This window comes from Bos indicus x Bos taurus, chromosome 28 (assembly GCF_003369695.1).
Source record: "Bos indicus x Bos taurus breed Angus x Brahman F1 hybrid chromosome 28, Bos_hybrid_MaternalHap_v2.0, whole genome shotgun sequence".
In the NCBI taxonomy this organism is placed as follows: domain Eukaryota; kingdom Metazoa; phylum Chordata; class Mammalia; order Artiodactyla; family Bovidae; genus Bos; species Bos indicus x Bos taurus.
In genome coordinates this window covers 5,264,019-5,286,765 of record NC_040103.1, presented here as the reverse complement: position 1 = coordinate 5,286,765, position 22,747 = coordinate 5,264,019, and the positions used below count along the sequence as shown (strand labels likewise).

General features: G+C 47.2%; 1 protein-coding gene across 9 annotated transcripts in view; it reads left to right on the top strand.

Moving 5' to 3' along the window:
* SIPA1L2 (signal induced proliferation associated 1 like 2) overlaps window positions 1-22,747 on the top strand; it is a 246,944-nt gene that overhangs the window by 194,750 nt on the left and 29,447 nt on the right. For 8 of the 9 annotated variants that reach the window (XM_027531068.1, XM_027531061.1, XM_027531060.1 and 5 more), the window contains exons 11-16: window positions 2,833-3,090; window positions 5,143-5,226; window positions 6,887-6,987; window positions 7,345-7,448; window positions 9,128-9,513; window positions 17,731-17,955. In XM_027531068.1, coding sequence (XP_027386869.1) covers window positions 2,833-3,090; window positions 5,143-5,226; window positions 6,887-6,987; window positions 7,345-7,448; window positions 9,128-9,513; window positions 17,731-17,955 — 1,158 coding nt within the window. The remainder of the gene's footprint in view (window positions 1-2,832; window positions 3,091-5,142; window positions 5,227-6,886; window positions 6,988-7,344; window positions 7,449-9,127; window positions 9,514-17,730; window positions 17,956-22,747) is intronic. The other variant, XM_027531063.1, reaches the window with a different exon arrangement.

The following is a 22,747-nucleotide window of genomic DNA, read 5'->3' as shown; positions in this document are numbered from 1 at the left end:
AGACTCTTGAGAGTCCCTTGGACTGCAAGGAGGTCCAGCCAGTCCATTCTGAAGGAGATCAGCCCTGGGATTTCTTTGGAAGGAATGATGCTGAAGCTGAAACTCCAGTACTTTGGCCACCTCATGTGAAGAGTTGACTCACTGGAAAAGACTCTGATGCTGGGAGGGATTGGGGGCAGGAGGAGAAGGGGATGACAGAGGATGAGATGGCTGGATGGCATCACCGACTCGATGGACATGAGTGTGAGTGAACTCCACGAGTTGGTGATGGACAGGGAGGCCTGGCGTGCTGCAATTCATGGGGTCGCAAAGAGTCAGACACGACTGAGCGACTGAACTTGAACTGAGGTAAAAGAGGTGAATTTTGCTTTGGGGGAAAGAGAGTTAAAAGATAAGTCAAGTTTACTAATAAAGAGATAATCCCTACTCATTCTCTACAACAGACATCTTATCTTTTTATGATGCTTCCTTTAGTTCATCCCTTCTGTTCTCAAAGGGTAGCTAGCACCACCATTCATTTGGCTTCCGGATCCAAAAAGCAGAACACTGTTTTTGATTTCTCTCTCTTTCTCCATCCCAAGCTCCAAGCACTGTTGATTTGACAGATTAGAACTTCTACCCCACTTTGCTGTTGCGAAGAATGAACTTTTCTGTGTCCTGCCTCTGTGTGGGGCCTGTGCCGTCCCTTGCCTTCTCCCCTCCAGACACTCAGGATCTCTGCTTTAACCCAGGAGTCTGAATTCTACCATAATATGTCTTGACACACCTTTTTTTCCCTTTAGTTCTGGAAATTTTTGTGTATTATTTGTTGATCATTTCCTCCCCACCTTTTCCTCTCCTCTTTCTCTGTTAGGTGAATTTAGACTTCATAGATTGAACTTGGATTTTCTGGCTTTTAAGGAAAAGCTCCTCTGTTTACCTTCCATCTGTCCTACTGGATTTTTTATTTTGAATTTCAGTCATCCTCGTTTTAAATTTCGGGCTTCCTTGGTGGCTCAGTGATAAAGAATGTGCCTGCAATTCAGGAGACCTGGGTTTGATCCCTGGATTGAGAACATCCCCTGGAGAAGGGAATGGCAACCCATTCCACTATTCTTGCCTGGAGAATTCCATGGACAGAGGAGCCTGGTGGGCTGCTGTCCAGGGGGTTGCAAAGATTGGACATGACTGAGTGACTAACACTTTCAGAGGTTCCTCCTCTTTCTCTGAGGGTGGTGAGCCTCGTGGCAGGGTGATTGGGTGGCTTGCACCTGCTGGTCTTCATTGTGGAGAAAGATCCCTGTTTTTTGCAGGATGATCCTGAAGCTGGATGTGAAGGAACGAGGACTAACCTGGGGATCTTGTTTCCAGCAAGGCTTTCCCTTCACTTTTTGCTTTCATCTCTGCTCTTCTGGGTCCCTCCTGGCCTTGAGTTCCGCCTTTCATGTTGTGTTCCCTTGACCATTGCTGCTGCCCCTTAGAGGTGGCGGTGGGTATTGCCTGAGGGGCCCAGTGCTGGCTGGGGGCTCACTGTTCACTCCTTCCCTTTCTCTTCCACCCTCTGTGGTGCCTGATGCTTCCTGTTCCTGCACCTGCTCAGGTGTGCAAGGGGATGGACGTGCTTCTCCTTGTCTTTCTCTTTGCACATCCTTGGGTTTGCCTTTCCCTGCTCCACTACTGGCGTTCCACCATTTGCCTCCTATCCTTATGTACTGTGTTTTGGTGTTTCCAAGCTTTGTTGGTGATCAAGTTTGTTTATGGTTTTTCTTGTCTTTGTTCCTTTGTAATGATTCTGAAAAGTTCTACTCCACTGTCTTGAGGATGCAATTCTCCTTTTTAAAGAGTGACACCTTATTGCCCTGATAGATTTCTTAGAGGGTGAATATGAGAGTTTTTCTGTTGACTACAGAATGTCTAGGGAGAGGCAAGTCTTCATCCACATGCTAAATTGGGACAGTTTACCCCGACACTCAAATTTGAGACTCACCCAGTCTTCCTGTGTCCTGGCCAAACACCAGTTGGCTTCGCAGGTCACTTTAGTCAAGTCAGTAGTATCAGTAATGTGTACACAATGTAACTTGAGGGATATCTGACTTAGATCACATTTTTCAGGCTAAAGGGTCTTACATCCCTGACCGGTCATTTGAGCCTGTGGGAGATAATTTGTGGGGAGCTGTGACACTAGTTCAAGGAAGTGACCATGGCAACTAAGTGACTGACTAAGTAGTGACTAAGTAAGTGATAACTAAGTAACTAACTAATGTGACTTCAACAGGATGGGCATTCAGGCTTTTCCTTGACTTGTGACAGCTTTTGTTGAATTTGTTTTTTACTTTTCTCGGATTCAGGAGAAACAAGTGACATGTGACTCAAATTCCTGATTATATGACTGTACTTTCATGTATCTGTTCAGATTATATATGAGGTGTTTTTAATCTATTAACGTGTATTTATCACCCAGTTTCAATGCAAATAATTCCATGTATGCAGATTGGTTAAAGATCAATCCCAATCTGCCCAGGGATTGATTTTGCAATCAGTAGTAGTTTGCAAACTACTTGGAGAGACAGAGCCTATGCATGAAACCCTGGACAGCCAAGGTTAACCAGACAGAGCCTATGCATGAAACCCTGGACAGCCAAGGTTAACCAGAGCCACAGGCTTGAGACCAGATCCTCCTGGTCTGTGCTGTGTGACACACAGATGAGGTCACTGTCAGCCAGGTCTACTGCTGAGGGTGGATGGCCTCGCACCATCATCCTTGAGTCCCGAGAAGCACATGCGAGGCTGTGCGTGAGTCGAGCTAGTGGCTCAGTGCTGAGCACCCCCTAACCATCTCTTCTTGGCTCACAGAGGGTGTTCGGAGCTCTGCCGGATCCCCATGGTGGAGTACAAGCTCGACAGCGAGGGAGCCCCCTGCGAGTACAAGACCCCTTTCCGGAGGAACACCACGTGGCACCGCGTGCCCACACCCGCCCTGCAGCCCCTGCCCAGGGTCTCCCCGGTGCCCAGCACGCCTGACCGGCTGCAGTGCCAGCCCCTTCTCCCGCAGAGCCAGGCCGCCATCCCCCGCAGCACCTCCTTCGACCGGAAGCTGCCCGATGGTACCAGGTAAGTTGGTGGCCCTGGTAAAGCCCTGGCTTGGAACTTCGCGTGGTTGGGGGACTTGTGTGTGTCTTAGTCATTTCTGAAGTAGCTTGTTCTGACCACGTGGGCAGCAGGGCCGCCAGGCAGGCCCCGAATACGGGGGCACTCGTGGTCCCAGCCAGCGACGGTGCTGATGGCATGCAGGTCTCCCCCATGGACACCACCCCCAGGGCCACCACTGTACCTCTCCACAGTAATCCTCCTGTCAACTCACTCTCCAAACCACGTTGGGAAACCATTCTGCAGGAGCCTCTAGATAAGCATGAACAGTTTTGAGTATAAAGAAAACAAAGCCACAAAAATCATTGATGAAATCCTGTCATCCTAATGGTCACAGTATTTTCAGAGGTCCTAAGATCATTGGCATCTCTTTGCTTTTCTCTCTCATTTTAAGCGGAAGGAGTTGAATTTAAAATTAAGTTTTTCCCTGAGAGGGTGCACCTGTTTAAGAGTGAAATCCAATAAGCTGCTGAGAATTTAGAGATGTGACCTGGAGAAGTAGTTTTAAGTGAACAGCATAGTAGATCTGTTGTTGCTATTGATTTTTACTCCCTTTGTTTTAACTTTCACATAACTTATGGGCTGTGGAGACACCAAGAGCTTCCTCAAAACTCCTTGTTAGGCTTTCATCTAATAGAGCATATGTTGTAAGCAGTCACTGAGCCAGGCTGCCCGCTGAACGTGTCATCACCTTGTCCTGTTCCTTGGCCTCTCCCATTCTCCAGTTTCCTCCTCTGAAAAGTAAACTTAGCTATAATAGAGACCTCCACAGGGCCTTATGATGACCGAATCAGTCCACAGAGGTTAACTGCTTAGAACACTCCTGGCCCGTAGGTGTAAGTCTCTATAGGTGTTAATAATAATTACTAGGATTAAAACATGTGGGCTTCCTCTGACTTCTCCAGTCTGTTTTTCCATGAATGAGCACAGGAATGGTGTTAACTAACCTGACAGTAGATCATCTGGGCTCTGGCTCTCCCTTCTCAAAGGTCTGCTGAGTTTATAATATTCAGAGAGATGCATACAGTAGGTAGCCTGGGTGTAAAGGGGTGACATCGGAAGGGAAGGGGTCTATAGAACCTCCCTTGCTGCTGCTGCTGCTAAGTCGCTTCAGTCGTGTCCGACTCTGTGCGACCCCATAGACGGCAGCCCACCAGGCTCCCCCATCCCTGGGATTCTCCAGGCAAGAACACTGGAGTGGGTTGCCATTTCCTTCTCCTAGAACCTCCCTTATTAACATATAATTTAGTAAATTATAAGGAATTCTTCTGGGCTTCCCAGATGGCGCTGGTGTTAAAGAACCCACCTGCCAGTGTAGGAGACGTAAAGAGACCTGGGTTCAGTCCCTGGATTGGGAAGATCCCCTGGAGGAGGGCATGGCAACCCACCCCAGTATTCTTGCCTGGAGAATCCCTTGGACAGAGGAACCAGTCCATAGGGTTGGCAAGAGTTGGACAGGACAGAAGCAACTTCGCATGCACACGCACACTCAAGGAAGGCTTCTAATAGCAAAATGAAAAGTTGGCAAGCACGTCTTCATCAAACGAGTTCTCACAAGCGTCACGCATTTTTGTGTGTCTGAAATAAATAGGATTACATTCAATACATGTGCAGAAATAAATGGTTTTGCCAAATTTAGAGTTTTCTCTCTGCCTCGGTTTTAAATATAGAACCACAACGTCCCTTGCATTGTCTCATAGACCAAGTAGTAGTGGTGTTTTCTGTGTATTCTATTGCTGTCCCCCTTGTTTAACTGGGATCTTTAGCTGTGCTTTCAAATTTTAGATGGTAAAGCCTTGTTCCTGCCACATCTCCTCCTGTAATAAATTACCAACCATAATACCCCTGAAATCGCATGGCATCACCAATTCTCAGTTTATTTGTCCATGATCACAATGTGTGTTTCCCCTTTTCTTCGTCACTGAAAAATGAATTCATTTGTAAGTCAAAACAAGCCAGGTCTGGATGCTGGCAGCCCACCTCCGTGCCTGTTACTGATTGTAGTCAACCTTTCAGAAGTTCGCCCAGCAATCAGTCATCGTCCAGCGACCCCGGACCGGGCAGCAGCGGACCCTGGAGACCGCAAGTTGGATACGACGGGTACCACTCCTTTTCCCCTTCTGTGGGCTCCTGGGGGGACATGTCTCCAGGGCACATTCAGAAGCGCTTACTGTGCACAGGACCACTGGGGACAGAGAGACTCAGATAGTACTGTCTTAGGACAGTGCTTCCAGACTGGGTAGCTCATCATTTCTATGAAAGTGGACTCATTTGTGTGTATTCTGAACTTGTCTGTTTTCTTTTTTTTTTTTTTTAATAAGGGAGAGTCTTTTTGAATACATGAAAATTAAGGATTTGGAGACTCTGTGGGTGATGGCCCTTGGGAGTTTCCCTTCACTTATATTGCTGACAAGGAATAAATTCACAGCCTTTCTTGAAAGTGTTTTTCTCTCCAAAACACAGCCCAGAATCTGAGGAGACAGATTTAGCATGGGACACATTTCCTCTGCCTCCTGTGAGAGTAAATGGAAGCTGGGTGCAGGGCCGTACACACGGTGCCCAAGGGCCTGAGGGCACCTGTGGACAGGACCCAGGATGGACGGACGCAGTAACAAATAGCCGTACACTCTTGGGAAGAGGAGGGCCGCCCCAGGGATGTGGCTGTATTTTTGCAAGGAAATGCAGGCGTTGCCCCCGGCAGCAGTGCTTCCGTGCATTGCTGCAAGCCAGCGTCGCCTCTGCCGCTTGAAGGAGCTGGGTGCACTGCTGAGACGATGGACCGACCAGGCAGCCGGAGGGGCTTGCACCAGATGAGAGATGCTTCAGTTCCTCCTCTCACATGTGCCCAGGGAAACCCTCTCCCCGCACCCTCTCTCCTTCTGGTTTGGGCTGAGAAGTAGAGATTTATAGTCTGAGTTACATGCATTCCCTGCCTTAGATGCTGGATGGGGTTCTTAAAAGTTGTACTTTTTTTTTTTTTTTTTAATTTTTGAGATGGTTAGATAGCATCACAGATTCAATGGACATGAATTTGAGCAAGCTGTGGGAGATAGTGAAGGACAGGGGAGCCTGGTGTGCTGCAGTCTATGGGGTCACAAAGAATTTGATATAACTTAGAGACTGAAAAACGATAACAAAAAAGTTGTACCTAAAGAAATCGTTCTCTTTTGAGTTGCATTTTTAAAGTGGATGGGGGAGGCTTTATGTCAATGGAAAAACCATGTCTTGGCTTTTTCTGCAGATCAGGATTTAGAACTGGGATTCTAGAAGAAAGGGTCCCTTGGTAACATAAGTAAGTTTTCTGCAGTTTCCTTTGGAAGAGTGAATTGTCCTATTTGAGGATTTTCATAAAACAAAAGTCCAGCCAGATGTAGTCTAGCAGCAAATGGATCTGATTTTCTTTTTCCTTAAAAAATTTGATATGAAGAAGCATCAGTACATGTATGCTGGGCCCAGGAGAAACAGTGACAGCAAAAGCAGCGAGCTCGTGCTCAGCCCATCAGGGACCCCACAGTCCTTTCAGCCCCTGGTGGTGGCCTCCTCCTTTATCTGTAAATGGTGTCATCCAGGTGCCTCTTTGGACCCAGGCGTGACAGGAGAGCCCCCAGGTCCAGATGCTTTAAGCTGCTCTGTTGGGCAGGGCTGCGGCAGCAGAGAGTCTCTGACTAGGGATCCCTGGGATTGCCCCTCGGAACCAGCACCCACGGGGGACACTGGCGGGACAGCATGCGGGCAAGCCTCAGCTCTGTGCTCTCTCCAGGTGCCAGTCTCCCCTGCTGCTGGAGCACCAGGGCTCCGGCCCCTTGGAATGTGACGGGGCCAGGGAGCGGGAGGACACCGTGGAAGGAAGCAGACACGCCGGTAATACGGACCCCCGCCCCCTCCGCATGCCTCTCTCCTGCCCCTTCCTCCCCCTTCACTGGTTCATTCATCCATTCCTGTCTGGTCAGCGCCATCCTGCCGTGTACAGGGTGGCTGCTGGGCCCCTCAAGGTCATCCGGGATGTGCTCATAGCTGGTGGTGCCTGGGAAACAGACCGTGAACGTCATGGGGTGGTTCTGTCTGCTCTGAGGGCCTCTCTATGGGTAGGACCAGAAGGTCCTACAACCGCAGTCCTAATCATGGTCACTGAACCATGTGTTTGGCCCCTGATTTTCTCTGCTCCTTTGTTAACACTAGAAATTAGATCTTTAAGGCTTCTCTTTCTGTGTGTGACAGAAACCAAATGGCACGGCCCACCTTCCAAAGTCCTGAGCTCCTATAAAGAAAGAGGCCTGCAGAAAGATGGAGGTTGCAAGGATTCTCCCAATAAGCTTTCTCACGTGAGTCTTGTCATCATGAACTAATGCTTCTGTTCATCTCAGCACTCGTGATTTATTAGCATTGTTGCCAGGGATTCTCAGTGGCATCACTTATCTCATAAGGGTCTTGGGTGAAGTTAAAAAGAAAAAAAAAAAGGTTTTCTTTTTATCTCTCTCTGCTTTTATAAAGAAATACAGAGAAAAGTCATCCAGTGAATTATTGGCAAAGCCAGGATTGTAACCTCAGCCTTTGATCCTTGGTAGTTTTAATCTGTTGACTGTTATCCACGTGTGGACAAAATACAAAATCAGAACCTGTGCAGCAGGGTGTGTGGTGGGTGCTGCTGTGCCTGGTGCTGGCCGCTCAGGGAGCAGCTGCAGACGGCACGCAGGAACACCGGCGGCAGCCAGCTGACAGGCTTCCCATGGTCCCACAGCGCCCATGTGGTTCTGTTTACTTTTTGCAGAAATGAAAAGGAGCCATGTAGGTGACTGTAGCTCAGTGAAATGAAACTACCAGTTAAATGTGCAAACAGGAATTTTAGTTGTTGCCAGATGAAGCCAACCTTATAAAGTAGCTCATTTTTCAAAATTTGCAGACGTCTTATCAGGTCCTGACCCAAGTTGTTCCTTTTCTTCTCCTCCTCCATGTGTCATTGGCCAGCCTCAGAGCTGTTACCTGCAAACATGTGGCCTCCATCTCTCAGCTGTATCCTAACCTTGTCTCGAGCCAGCCTCATGGAGCCAACTGATGGCACCAGCACAGGGAGAGTGGGGGAGGGGAGGGGTGAACTTGAGAAGATCCATTCGTGATAACAAAGGGCATCGGGATTTGCTTAAGGATCTGATAGGGTGGAGGGAAAGAAGGAAGAAGAGAGGGATGGAGGGAAGAAAGGGAAAACGGAAAGAAGGAAGGGCCAAACCACTTGAAAATCACAGGTGGCTGGATCTCATGACTCCACAGCCCTTGGCTGACCATCCAGGCTGAGAGGAGGGGTCGTGTCTGTCCCATCATCAGATGGGACATTTAGTCTGCTCTCTTGGTTTCATCTTCCAGGGACTTCAGTGCACCCCCAAGAGTACCCCGCCTCATCATCCCCGGGTCTTTCCTGACTGGGGTTCTGGGGGGTGGGTGTGGCTCATGCTTACACAGTGCCTCTGCACACGTGAGCTGGTTGGGTCTGCACAGTAATCCCTGTGCTCAGCGTAATAAGCGCAGACAGGAGCTGAGTGACTGGCCAGGGTCCCCCCACTGAGATTCAAACCCAGGTCTTCTACCCCACACCCAGGACTGGCCCTGTCCCTTGTCACAGGATCATTCTCTGAAGAAAGGCCGCTTTCCTCCTCTTAATTCCCCATGTACTTCCCCAGCTTCTAGAACCTTCGTTAACTACTTTCCGATTAGTGACAGGGTGGCAATACTTTTGTGTTCATGTACAGATAATTGAACAAAGACTTGAAAAGATACCCATTTAACTTAAGATGAATGATGGGAGGAATTATGACTCAGGGACTTTTGCATGAAACCAAGATGTTTTTGAAAAGTAAATTCTTGCCTTGCTTCCCTCTGACAAGCGAGTAGAAAGGGTTCGGGGAAATCATCAGGTCTGTAGCTTCGTGAGTCTGGGGAGAATAATCGCCTTCGTGTAGAAGCAGAGTGTGGGGTTTGTCTGAAGCCTCCCTGTTTCTCTCTTCTCAAGATCGGAGATAAAAGCTGCTCCAGCCACTCCAGCAGCAACACGCTATCCAGCAACACCTCCAGCAACAGCGACGACAAGCACTTTGGGTCTGGGGACCTCATGGATCCCGAGTTGCTGGGGCTGACGTACATCAAGGGGGCCTCCACGGACAGTGGCATCGACACGGCCCCATGCATGCCCGCTGCAGTCCTGGGCCCCGTGCACCTGGCGGGCAGCCGGTCCCTGGTCCATGGGCGGGCAGAGCAGTGGGCTGACTCCGACATCCCGGGGCCCGATGATGAGCAGGCCAAGATGTATGCGGTCCATGGCTATGCGCCTGGCATCTCCACCAGTGGGGCTGCCAACGGCAGCCTGGGCGACCTCAGTGAGATTTCGTCCCACTCCAGGTAAGGACCTCCCCACGCTGTGACCAGCAGCTACTTGGGGCACCCTGGGCACCATCATCTGCTGCTGGGGTGGGGGCAGGGGCCTGAAATAGGACCAGAAGGTGCCTGAGATCATTGTCTCCTGTGGGCCAAACTGCCTGACTTCAGATGGAGGGCTTGTGTCCAGCGGCTCATTTGAAATGTGCGTGTGAACAAGTTTGTGATTACATCTTCTTTTCTCTTTAAATTGGAGAGAAAACGAAACAGAGGTGCTCACGGCTGTCATCAGGCCACTCATGTTTCTCTGTCAGTTCAATTTGTTGTCCCTGGGACTTCCCTGGTGGTTCAGTGGTTAAGACTCCATGCTCTCACTACAGCAGGCATGGGTTTGACCCCTGGTTGGGAAACTAAGATCTCATGTGCCCCCCAAAAAGTGTAAAGTTCAGTTTGTTGTCCCAGATTTTCAGGAGGTGTGGTAACAGCTGGACGGTACTCAGATGATGACGGACGGTAACGAGGGGTGGTCTCTGTGTTGTCCGCCTGAAAGCCTGTGCCCCATTCTCCTGTTCCACGGGCCCCCTTACACAACTGTGTACTGGAAATGTGTTCAGATTGATGATCCACTTTCTTTTTCAATATAATGACTAGTTACATTTAAAGGAATTACGTTCTAACTGTAGGTGTGTATATTTTTATGAGTAGTTTTCAATTCCCATATGACAAAAGTGTACAGTGACTTTAAAACACATCACTGGTGATTCCTCCCTTCAAAGACCAAGCAAAGAACTGCAATGATACAGGTTTGGCCGTGGCTAGAATTTCCTGCACACCAATGACCCCTGTCATTTTCCTTCTTGTCTGCAAGGCCTTCCCTCCTTCAGCTCTGAGTCATCGTCTAACTTTCCCCAGGTCTTCCAGCTGCTGGAGGGTAGCCAGATGAACAGTGATAGGACTGTCCCTCCAGGCATCCAGGGCCATGGCCAGTGACGATGCTCAAGGCCGGCATTGGGTTCAACACACGGGCCTCTGTGCTCCTTGGCCCTGCCCTTCACTCTACCTGCCCCTCATCCTCACATGGTCTCTGCTGAGCCTAGAGGGATGAGCCGATGGACCATAGCGAGGCTCTCTGTGACCTCACACAGACACGTGAATTGCTTCGGCCAACCTCTCAGTTGAGGCAGAGACCTCATCAGCAGTGCCTTGATTTTCATGACTGATATCATGGGATATGTCTCATCTTGTTGAAAAAAGTTTTAGACTTCTTAGTCCTGGAAATTAACATAAGTTAATTTTTTTACATAAATTGAAAGCACGAAGATGCCTGTAACACACACATGCTCGCTGCTGCCTCCTGCTTTTCTTTTCCTGTCACTAACATCATCATCTGTGTCTTAGTAGCACAAATGATCATTTTGTAACCTTCTAATGTTTGTTCAAAGTGTAGAAGATTTGTACAGCGGCTGGTTTTCTGATAACCTTGCTGGACAAGTGTAAATGGCATCATAAACAGAATTTTATATTACTGTTGAGGAAAATTTCTGTGAAAACTGCTTTCAGAGCACCTTCATTTATGAGTCGAGTCGGGATATTAACAGGGATTTGAAGTAGATTTTCTGGAGTACCGTAAGCATCCATTAATGTGATGGGTCAGATGAGTAGAAAGCGCTGGGAGGTGCTAGATTGCGTTTCTGGTCGATGTTTCTCCTTCCCCGCCCATGCTTCACACTAAACATGTGCACAGTGGTTGTAGAAGGGCCATGGGCTGAGTGAGGGTCTTCTTTGCCATCCAGAAGCCTTTTTCTTGCCATTCTTAGTGGACAGTGACTTTAAAGCCACATTTCAACTTCAGTTGCAGCTTTGGTTCGTGTGGAATTTGTCAGTAAATTAAATCTTTTGAGCACGTCCTCCTCCTGTCTGTCCCCTGCAGAAGGGCTAGAGAAAGTAATAATTTAAATACTCTAATTTTTTAGTTTTAAATTTTTTTAATGATTTTTAACTTTAAAATGTTTTTAAGTATTTTTAAGTACTATCTATATTAATATTTTATATTTAAAATAAGATTTGAAATGTTGGTACTTTGAGGCAAAAGGAACTTGGCTCATTAGAGCATAACGGACCTAGCTACCGCAGCAGTGATGAGACTTGGCAGATCCAGAAATGCTGGGGCCCAGCCTGGGGCACCCATTCTCCGTGGTGATGAGTGTCGTCAGCTGTGCACTGTCCTCGTCTGCTTGTGTGGTCAGCTCGGAGCTGAGGCCCACCGCCCAGGGTCTCAGTTGTGACCAGGAGTGGTCCAGGGAGTGAAAGAGGAGAAGAGGCTCTTAGGGGCTGGCATCGGCACTGAGCATCCTGGCTAGTCACCCCCAGCCCTGCACAGTCTATCTCACCATGTCTCAGCTGCTTCTCAGCACTCCCGTCCTGGGTGATGTCGACCAAATAAAGGAACTCTCTGCTTTCAGCTTGTGACAATCCTTTTGTTGTTCGGGGAGCCCTCGTTCACCTCTGGAGGCCAGAAACCGCTGATGGCTGTGACGTTTCTTGCCCACCGACGTGGCAGCAGATCTTTTCATTCCACAGTGAGGTGGTCTGTGCTCACAGCTTATCCTGTCCCGTCCACATCGCCCCCCTCCCCGGCTGCAGTCTTCCCTTCACTCAAAAGCCTGGACCTGTCTGCTTCCTTGTACCCGCAGCACTTAGCACAGGCTCTTAAACGTGGTAGGCGTTGCAGTGTTTGTTGAATGCAGGAAGGAAGTCTAAGAAGACTGTTGATACGCATTTGTTGATTGAGTTAGTAAACCAGTGCGTGGTAGCCTAGGGAAGTCGGAGGTGCAGAGGTTAACTGTTCCCAGTGTCAGGAGCCCAGACCTGTATGTGGAACACCCTTCACGCTCTGATTCTGGATTTTCATCACCAACGACCACTACCATCCCCACCAGCCCCGCCACACACGCGCATGCTCCGAACAGCCATCCAGGAATAAAGCAAGTGTGAGTTGTGTATGTGGTATTTTTCTGGGATTGTACTGAGAACAGGGAAGAGATTTACAACTCATAAAGACAAGCCGCACTGGTGTGAGCAGGGAACGGGTACACTGTGGGTGTGCAGGAATCACCACCCATTAAGCAGCACCAGCATATTCCCAGCCTGTTCTCTCCTGCTTCTCCGGGCTTCTAATTCAGCAAACCCGTTTGGGTTGGTTGGTTTTTTTTTTCCTACAACGGCAGGGCACTTAGATAAGGGCTCAGAATACAAAGCTGTATTCATCTGAGCCTAACCAAGCTTTTGCAAAGTGAAATAAATCAACTGCCAAAAAAACAAGACAAAAAAACCCATGTTCTGTATTCTCCTGTAAATGGCTCATGTGATTATCTGTTGCTTACCCTTATTCATGTCATCACACTCTTAGTACAAAGGATGGGAAGTTGGCAATAAAACTCGAAAAATAATAACTTGAATCTAGAAGGAAAAGATTCCCCAAAATTGTATTGCTAATAGTCTAGGATGTTTACCAGCTTCAGAGAAAAACGATGCTACTGCTGCTAAACACAAGTTTTTGCCATATTGCTTGTCAAATGGATTCAGTACCTTTGTTCTTAGAGTTTAACTTTAAAATTTCTTACTATTGGGGTAAAAGACATTTTTAATCAAGCCTAAGAATTGATGCTTTTAAACTGTGGTGTTGGAGAAGACTCTTGAGAGTCCCTTGGACTGCAAGGAGATCCAACCAGTCCATTCTGAAGGAGATCAGTCCTGGGATTTCTTTGGAAGGAATGATGCTAAAGCTGAAACTCCGGTACTTTGGCCACCTCAAGCAAAGAGTTGACTCATTGGAAAAGACTCTTATGCTGGGAGGGATTGGGGGCAGGAGGAGAAGGGGACAACAGAGGATGAGATGGCTGGATGGCATCATTGACTCGATGGACGTGAGTCTGAGTGAACTCCGGGAGTTGGTGATGGACAGGGAGGCCTGGTGTGCTGTGATTCATGGGGTCGCAAAGAGTCGGACACGACTGAGTGACTGAACTGAACTGAACTGAAGTGAGGAAAATCTATTTTATAAACAAATGGAAAAACACATCAGGCTTGGACCATACTATTGTTATTCACAACACATTTTCCACAAGCGTTCCATTTGGTGATTTCAGAAGATAAATTTGGGTGTTCCATGCATCATATTAATTACATTAGACTAGGGATGCCCTGGGCTTCCCAGGTGGCATTAGTGGTAAAGAACACACCTGCAGTGCAGGAGACATAAGAGCCACGGGTTCAGTCCCTGGGTCTGGAAGATCCATTGGAGGAGGGCATGGAAATCTGCTCTAGTATTCTTGCCTGGAGAAGCCCCGTGGACAAAGGAGGGCTACAGTCCATAGGGTCACCAAGAGTCTGAGATTACTGAAGCGACTTAGCACACACGCATGCATGGATACCCTAGACTTTAAAATATCTCAGGGATAATCAAAGGCTTTGAAATGCATGATAACTGAAGGCAATGCACAGTCCTGCCCGAGTTCTGAATGGGGAAACTGAAGCCATAAGCCATGTTGGACAGCTGAGAAATGAGACTGTGGAGTGGGTATTAGGTAATAATAGTGCATTAATGCCTGATTTGTGATTATCACATTGGTCCTCTGTGGGAGAGTATCTTTATTATTAGGAAATATGTATGGAAATATGAAAGTATGATGTCATAAAGTCTACAGCTACTTCTAGATGGTTCAGAGAAAAATGATGCAGCTGTAGCCAGAGAGTAACAACTATTACATCTCGATGATGGGTATCTCCTGTCTTTATACCGTTTCTGTAGATCTGGAGTTTTTCAAAACAAGGTTAGGAGAAAGACATACAGGCCTTCAGAGCCCATTGCCAACAGAAGGAGTTTTCCTGTTGGGGGATTACTAACTGGTATACACCCAGGAAGTGGAGAGAGTTCATTATCATAGCACCACCTCTTCAGTTCAGTTCAGTCACTCAGTCCTGTCCGACTCTTTGCAACCCCGTGAATCGCAGCACGCCAGGCCTCCCTGTCCATCACCAACGCCCAGAGTTCACTCAGACTCACGTCCATTGAGTCAGTGATGCCATCCAGCCATCTCATCCTCCGTCATCCCCTTCTCCTCCTGCCCCCAATCCCTCCCAACATCAGAGTCTTTTCCAGTGAGTCAGCTCTTCTCATGAGGTGGCCAAAGTACCGGAGTTTCAGCTTCAGCATCATTCCCTCCAAAGAAATCCCAGGACTGACCTCCTTCAGAATGGACTGGTTGGATCTCCTTGCAGTCCAAGGAGTCTTCTCCAACACCACAGTTCAAAAGCATCAATTCTTCAGCACTCAGCCTTCTTCACAGTCCAACTCTCACATCCATACATGACCACAGGAAAAACCATAGCCTTGATTAGACGGACGTTTGTTGGCAAAGCAATGTCTCTGCTTTTGAATATGCTATCTAGGTTGGTCGTAACTTTTCTTCCAAGGAGTAAGCGTCTTTTAATTTCATGGCTGTAGTCACCATCTGCAGTGATTTTGGAGCCCAGAAAAATAAAGTCTGACACTGTTTCCACTGTTTCCCCATCTATTTCCCATGAAGTGGTGGGACTGGATGCCATGATCTTCGTTTTCTGAATGTTGAGCTTTAAGCCAACTTTTTCACTCTCCACTTTCACTTTCATCAAGAGGCTTTTTAGTTCTCTTCACTTTCTGCCATAAGGGTGGTGTCATCTGCATATCTGAGGTTATTGATATTTCTCCCGGCAGTCTTGATTCCAGCTTGTGTTTCTTCCAGTCCAGCGTTTCTCATGATGTACTCTGCATATAAGTTAAATAAGCAGGGTGACAATATGCAACCTTCCTTGCCTGTTGCTTAGGTTACCTTGGGTCAGGGGACGGCAGTACAACATCTTTCCCAGGGCACGGACCTGGACCCCAAATTGAGGGAGCCTCGGGGGCTTCCCTTATAGCTCAGCTGGTAAAGAATCTGCCTGCAATGCAGGAGACCAGGGTTCGATTCCTGGGTCAGGAAGATCCCCTGGAGGAGGAAATGGCAACCCACTCCAGTATTCTTGCCTGGAGAATCCCATGGACAGAGGAGCCTGGCAGACTGTAATCCATGGGGTCACAAAGAGTTGGACATGACTGAGTGACTACATCACCGCCGCCACCGCCACCATCCTACTGAGGGACACCAGACTTACCACCAGGAACCAAGTGATTCAGAGGAGCAAATAGATGCAGTGTTTTATTTGTTTTGTGTGATAATTTTTCAAATGCCACCATGTCTCCAACATACAAAGACCCAAAGATGGGTTATTTTATTGAGTTTTGTTTTACCTTCAGAGCCTTTATAAAAAGTCCATTTCAAAATCATTTTTAATATTAGACTTTTTTTTAGCTTCCGTCATTGAATGATCCTTGCTTTGTATACAGGTTTGATTTCAGAATAAGATTTTATTTTATCTAGGGGCTATCATGTGAGGAACCCTGTGGTAAATTCTCCCAATGGCAAGAACTTGTGAATAATTCTTTGATGCACCACTCTAAAAAGCAAATTAACGGCATTTACTTCACTAATATTAATTCAGAAAAATCTTCGGAGCAATTCTCTGAGGTCAAGAGTATTTATCAGGTTTTTTTGTTTTGTTTTGCTTTTAAAGTTTTTATTTTTTTGATGCGGACCATTTAAAAAGTTTTTATTGAATTTGCTACAATATTGCTTCTATGTTATGTTTTATTTTCTTGGCCCCAAGATGCGTGAGATCATAGCACCCCAACCAAGGATCAGCCCACACCCCCTGCATTGGAAGGTGAAGTCTTAACCACTGGACAGGCCTTGTATGCGTTTTACAGATCAGAAAGCTGAGCTTAGTAAACGAGTCCAGGGTCTCCCTGTTGTGACAGCAGTCTGGCTCCAGAACCCTTGAGGCACACCTGTGTGTCAGGGTTTCTGAAAGCGATGCTCACCTGCCTTCCCAAACTCTGATGTTAGAACTGTAACTGAAACATTTACGACTTCATAAAATGATTCCTGATCTCTGTTCTTACTTATTTTTCATAAAACATTAGAATCTTGATTTTCCTGAATTTAAAAAAAAAGATCTTTAGGTTTTTATATTTCTAGGGATGGTCATACAGCCCATGGGAGTCATTAGTCCTTCTGGCTTCAGCTGACCTTTAAGTTGTTTTTAGGGATTTTGTCTTTTGAATATTATTTCATATCACACAGTAACACAGCAAGCATCCATATACCCACACTGGATTGAGGAATCGACTCTACTGTGTCAGGATCCCCGAGTATTGTCCAGTCACAAGCCCTTCTCTTCCCCCTCAAGGTAGCCCCTGGCCTGGCTTTGGCAATGACCATCCCCCTCGCTTTTCTCTACATTTCACTATGGATTCGTACATTCCTGAACAACATATCCTTCAGTTTCACCTGTTTATGAACTCACTTTAAAAATGGAGCCATGCTTGATCCTTTCTGTGTGACCTGCTCCTTTTTCCACTTTGTTTGGGAAGTTCACCCCAATTGTCCACAGCCTCTGCCCAGTCCTTCCTGGTGTTTCCCTGGAGTTTTTCGTTTCCTCACCCATGTTTGCTAATTGACCCTCCGTTCAGTGCCGATGCCTCTATGGGGGAGCTGTTCGAATCAGTGCTTCTGTCAGCACTTCCGTTGCCTGTTTCCAGCCACACCCATGCAGAGGCTTGGCCCGGGTGTGCGCTTAGGAGAAGAACTGCTGGCTCATAGGCTAAGCAGCTGCCCACCTTTACAGGTAATGCCTAGACTGCTTTCCAAACTGTCTGCCACTCTCACTCCCACCAGCAGTGGGAGGAGTCGCTGCCCCACATCCTGGTGAACACTGGGCACTCATCATCAGACTGTCCCATTTTTGCCAATCTGGAGAACATGCCTGATACCCTGCTATGATTTGCACGGGCGTTTCCCTGGGTTGAGCCCCTTCTCTTATGTTTATTTACCATTGGAGTTTCTTTTCTTTGGAGGCATCGGTGTGGCGCCCATTTTTCTATTAGATTTCTCCTAATTGTGCTTGGAACATCCTTCTGGCCACAGGCGTATAGTTTTGCACATGAACATCCTCAGCCTGTGGAAAGAAAGGCTCAGCAGAGAGACAGCCACGCCTGCCCAGTTTTGCTCACAGAGGACAGGAGTCATGGTGGCTCCAAGGTTGGTAACGTGCCCACTGCTGAGATCGGATCGTATCACAGCTTCGGTCTGTCTGTCTCCCCAGTGGCTCACACCATTCAGGAAGCCCCTCGGCTCACTGTTCGAAAAGCAGCGGGTCTCTGGATACGTCCAAAGTGTACATCGTGTCTCACGGCAGTGGTCAGCAGGCCCCAGGGTCCATGTCCAAGGCCTACCACAGGCAGGCGGCAGTGAACAAATACATCATCGGCTGGAAGAAGTCGGAAGACAGCCCGCCACCTGAGGAGCCTGAAGTGGCTGAGTGTCAGGGGTAAGGTGGTATCCGGTGGCAGCCTTGGGTGTCTGGGGCGTGGACTAAGCTAATGTACTTTTTCCCCAGTAGAAACAAATCTTCTCAAACAGAATAATTGAGAAATGTCTTTGTAAAACTCTTTAAATGTTGGCATTTATGTTTGCCTTGAAAAGTCCTCTCTTTCCTTGATATTCTCATGTAACTTTAAAACAGATTTCTATTTGTCATTTTTATATTCAAAAATCTGTCTGCAATAGAAAAATCAGGGTTGTGTGCTAGTGATGGTCTGAGTATGCTTGCTAAGTCGTTTCAGTCATGTCTGACTCTTTTGTGACCCCACGGACTGCAGTCTGCCAGGCTACTCTGTCCATGGGATTCCCCAGGCAAGAATACTGGAGTTGGTTGCCATGCCCTTCTCCAGGGAGTCTTCCCAACCCAGGGACTCAACTCAGGTCTCCTGCATTGCAGGCAGGTTCTTTACCGTCTGAGCCACCAGAGAAGCCCGTGGTGTGAGTATAGATCCTGTAAATAACTACGGTCAAGGACAGTGTGAATTCCCACAAAGCCTGTGTGTTTCCTAAAGGTGTTGTTGCTGCTACTGCTAAGTCACTTCAGTAGTGTCCGACTCTGGGCGACCCCATAGACGGCAGCCCACCAGGCTCCTCTGTCCCTGAGATTCTCCAGGCAGGAACACTGGAGTGGGTTGCCATTTCCTTCTCCAATGCATGAAAGTGAAAAGTGAAAGTGAAGTCGCTCAGTTGTGCCCAACTCTTAGCAACCCCATGGACTGCAGCCTACCAGGCTCCTCCATCCATGGGATTTTCCAGACAAGAGTACTGGAGTAGGTTGCCATTACCGTCTCCAAAGATGTTGTGTGATAGCACGAAAGAAAAAAATCCCACCTAATTTTTTAAAAGTTAATTAATCAAGTGATTGATTTGGCTGCATCAGGTCTTAGCTGAGCGCTCGGGATCTTTCGTTGAGATGCATGGACTCTCTAGTTGGAGCATGCAGGGTCAGTATTTGCTGCCCTCAGGCTTGGTTGCCCTGAGGCATGTGGGATTTTAAGTTTCCCAGTCAGGGATAGAACCCATGTCCCCTGAATTGCAAGGTGCATTCTTAACCCTAGCCTTACAGAAAAGTCTCTATTCCCCCGAATTTTAACATGACTTTGATTTCCCTTTCAGCTGTCACATTTGTGGGGGCAAGTACGGAGGGATGTTTTGTATCTGTTGGAAAAAAGAAAAGATAAAAAATACTAATAACCAGTTCCGTAACATGTGTGAAAACTTCCATGTCTTTGAAGAGACAAAGCAATCACATTTTGAGAATGCAAGTCAAGGCTGGTCAGGGCCATTTATAGTAGCTGGTGATTTGCTTATTCTTTGATGTGAAAAAAGTGGAAGTTGCTCAGTCGTGTCCAACTCCTTTGGACCCCATGGACTATACAGTCCATGGAATTCTTCAGTCCAAAATACTGGAGTGGGTAGCCTTTCCCTTCTCCAGGGGATTTTCAAACCCAGGTCTCCCACGTTGCAGGCAGATTCTTTACCAGCTGAGCCACAAGGGAAGCCCAAGAACACTGGAGTGGGTAGCCTATCCCTTTTCTAGCGGATCTTCCCAACCCAGGAATTGAACCAGGGTCTGCTGCATTGTAGGTGGATTCTTTATCAAGTGAGCTATCAGGGAAGCTCACATTTTTAAAGGACAGCCTTAAAAATTAACCTTCACATGCACTAAATGATGACATCAGTCTTTTGCTATGTCGGCTTGTGGCATCAGCGTGAACAGTGCACGAGACCTACAGCTATCTTCAGAGAGCTCTTCTAGATCTTAAGTTTAGCCCATGAGCTAGGATCACTATTTCCCTTAAGAAATGACCCCACTTTTTAAATATGTCTAGCATGATATTGCCTTCTAAATTAAAATTAATTTTAATGCTAAACTTGAACATAGAGGACTTCCCTGGTGGTCCGGAAGTTAAGATTCCACGCTACCAATGCAAGAGGTACAGGTTGATCCCTGGTTGGAGAATCTCACATGCCATGCATCAAAACATAGATAAGTAAAAGATCATCATATCACTCATTTTTTAAAAAATAATAGGAATTTAAAATAAAATGAAAATTGAATATGCAGTCTTTTTCTTTTTTTTTTCAGGAAAAACCCATCATGCCAGTAATTGCAAAGAAGTTGTTTAGAAAGAAATTTTTTAGAGATGACCACATTTTATGAACACATGTTCCTGGGGTCACATTGGTACTTCTGTCTGATACTCTTCCGGTGCTTCACAGGGGTCCGTTCTGAGGCTCCTGTGTTCCACCAGTTATTTGTAGAAGTTCTCTGCACATCATTGAGGGGCTGTATCTTCCCTAAGGGTCTCCTTGAAGAGCCAGGAAAGGGTGAAGGAACCCACTTGGACATTTCTCCCTAGAGAGCCTCAGCATTGGTGCATTGTAACACTCGTTTAGCAGCACTGACTTCATAAAATAGAGCCAGCATGGGGAGTATTGTGAGTGAGGGGTTCGTGTCTCTGGAGGGCAGAGGGGTTATTTCTCCTCATCACACCAGCTGGGTGCTGGGACTCGAACCCAGGCCTCCCCAAGGCTTTTCTCACGGGCCCTGCTCATCCTGTCAGATGTACCGTCCATCTCACGCAGACATGGTAATGTATCATGACTGTGGTCCTCCAGGACTTGCCAACTGTATTGAGATTTGTCAAAATAATGTGTTACCAAATCACTGAAGGATACACTTTAAAAAAGATCAGCCAGCATCATGTGTGTCCCTCTGAGAACTAGCAAATATTCGTGTCTCAGTGGACACAAAATATAAACAAGTTGTGCCCCCTTGAAGTTTCTCATGATGCAGAAATTGCCCATAAAGCTATATTCTGGGGCTTCCCTGGTGGCTCAGTGGTAAAGAGCACACCTCCCAATGCAGGAGACACAGGAAACTCAGGTTCAGTTCTTGCGTTGGCAAGATCTCCTAGAGAAGGAAAGAGCAACCCACTCCAGTACTCTTGCCTGGAAAATCCCATGGACGGAGGAGCCTGGTAGGCTGCAGTCCATGGGGTCGCTAAGAGTCAGACACGACTGAGCGATTTCACTTTCACTTTTCACTTTTATGCATTGGAGAAGGAAACGGCAACCCACTCCAATGTTCTTGCCTGGAGAATCCCAGGGACGGTGGGGCCTGGTGGGCTGCCGTCTATGGGGTCGCAGAGTCGGACTGAAGCAACGTAGCAGAAGCAGCATGTTTTAAAGTGCAGCAAACGAGAGCTGCTTCCTGGCTCATTATTAAGCAGCCGTGAACGTGTGCCTTGAGCACAGTGCAGCTCATACCATCTGCAGACCCTCAATGTCCCGAGAATACTCTAGATATATGGTAGTGGTCACCACCATGCTGGGTTTACCCACGTGGAGAATTACACTAGGCATTAGAGATACAAAGCTAATTACATCCGACGTCCCGTTTTCAAGAATACCCCATCTCAGGGAGGAGAGAAAGTGTAGCAGTTACTAACGGCAGTATTTCATAGGCAGTTCACAGATGTGTTATTTCACTGCAGCACCTGGGAAGCCCACTCTCTGACATATCGTTTGGTAATTTTAATAAAGGCACTTAAGTTAGCAGAAAACGCTAGCAATTTTATTCAAAAACATGGGGAAACTGGGAGAGTACATGTATCAGCAACTCTAGGTATTACATTTTCATTTAGCAGTTAATGGGAAGACCTGTGTTTGGGTTTTTCTCCCCTGTGTCTTTCCCAGAGTAAATAGGGCCTGGAGCTCTTGCATGCCTCCACCCCAAATCTCAGGGCCCACAGCTGCGCACATCTGAAGCCCTCTTCACAAAAACTCTAGGGTCTGTTTTCCCACATGGCTTTTGCGCAGAACCCCTATCCCCCCGGGTCTTGGGTTCTTTTTTAGCTCCATCTTCATGCCCTGCCATCCTGCAAGCCAACCAGATCTTCAGTCACATTTAGAGATTTTTATAGTTTCTGCCCCAGTCGCTATATTCATGTCATCAGCATTGCTGGTGCTTCCAGAGCCAAAAAGTTTGGGACGCCGCACCTAACTCGAGAACAAAGCAAGAGCTGTAGCAATTTCAGATAAATAGTTCTTAATTTTGAGCATGTCTGTGTGTGTCATATCCTGATAACTTCTCAGCAAGCCATTCCCCTGTGACGCAATAGCCTTGCGTTAGAAATAGGGTCACCTCTGTGACACAGGACGGTGACACAGGTCATCCTCTGTGGCCTGCCTCCCTGGACCAGCATCACATTTCTGGGTCACGTGGCCCATCCATCTCTGCTGACAGTCCAGCCCCTGGTTCTATACCCATCATGTCTTCAGCAATGTTTCAGACCAAAGCTTTTAAAAAATAACTCCCCAGTTTTTTCCCTGGAAAAGCAGCAAAAACAGTAATTCAGCTAGATAGTCTTTTGTTGTCCATAAATACATTTCTATACACTGATAAGGGAGACAGCTTCTTTAGTTATTGAAGCGGCTCTGTGAAATTGCTGATAATAAAAATGCTTGGCATGTGCCCAGATCGATTACTCTTCAGTGTCAAGTTCCCCAGAGTCCTGCGCTCTGTGTTGCTGGATGGGCGGTGGGGTGTGTTTGTCCAGCCACAAGAGAAAGGCTCTTTCAATTTCCTGAGAAGCACCAGGCTTCCTTCAAAGAACACAGGATAATCTCTGATGAATTATTGAAACTGTTTTCTGATACGGATTAGGAAAGGGAACACACAGCCTTGTTTGAAAAGTTGACTCTGTTTTCTCATTCAGGGCTTTGGGGATCTG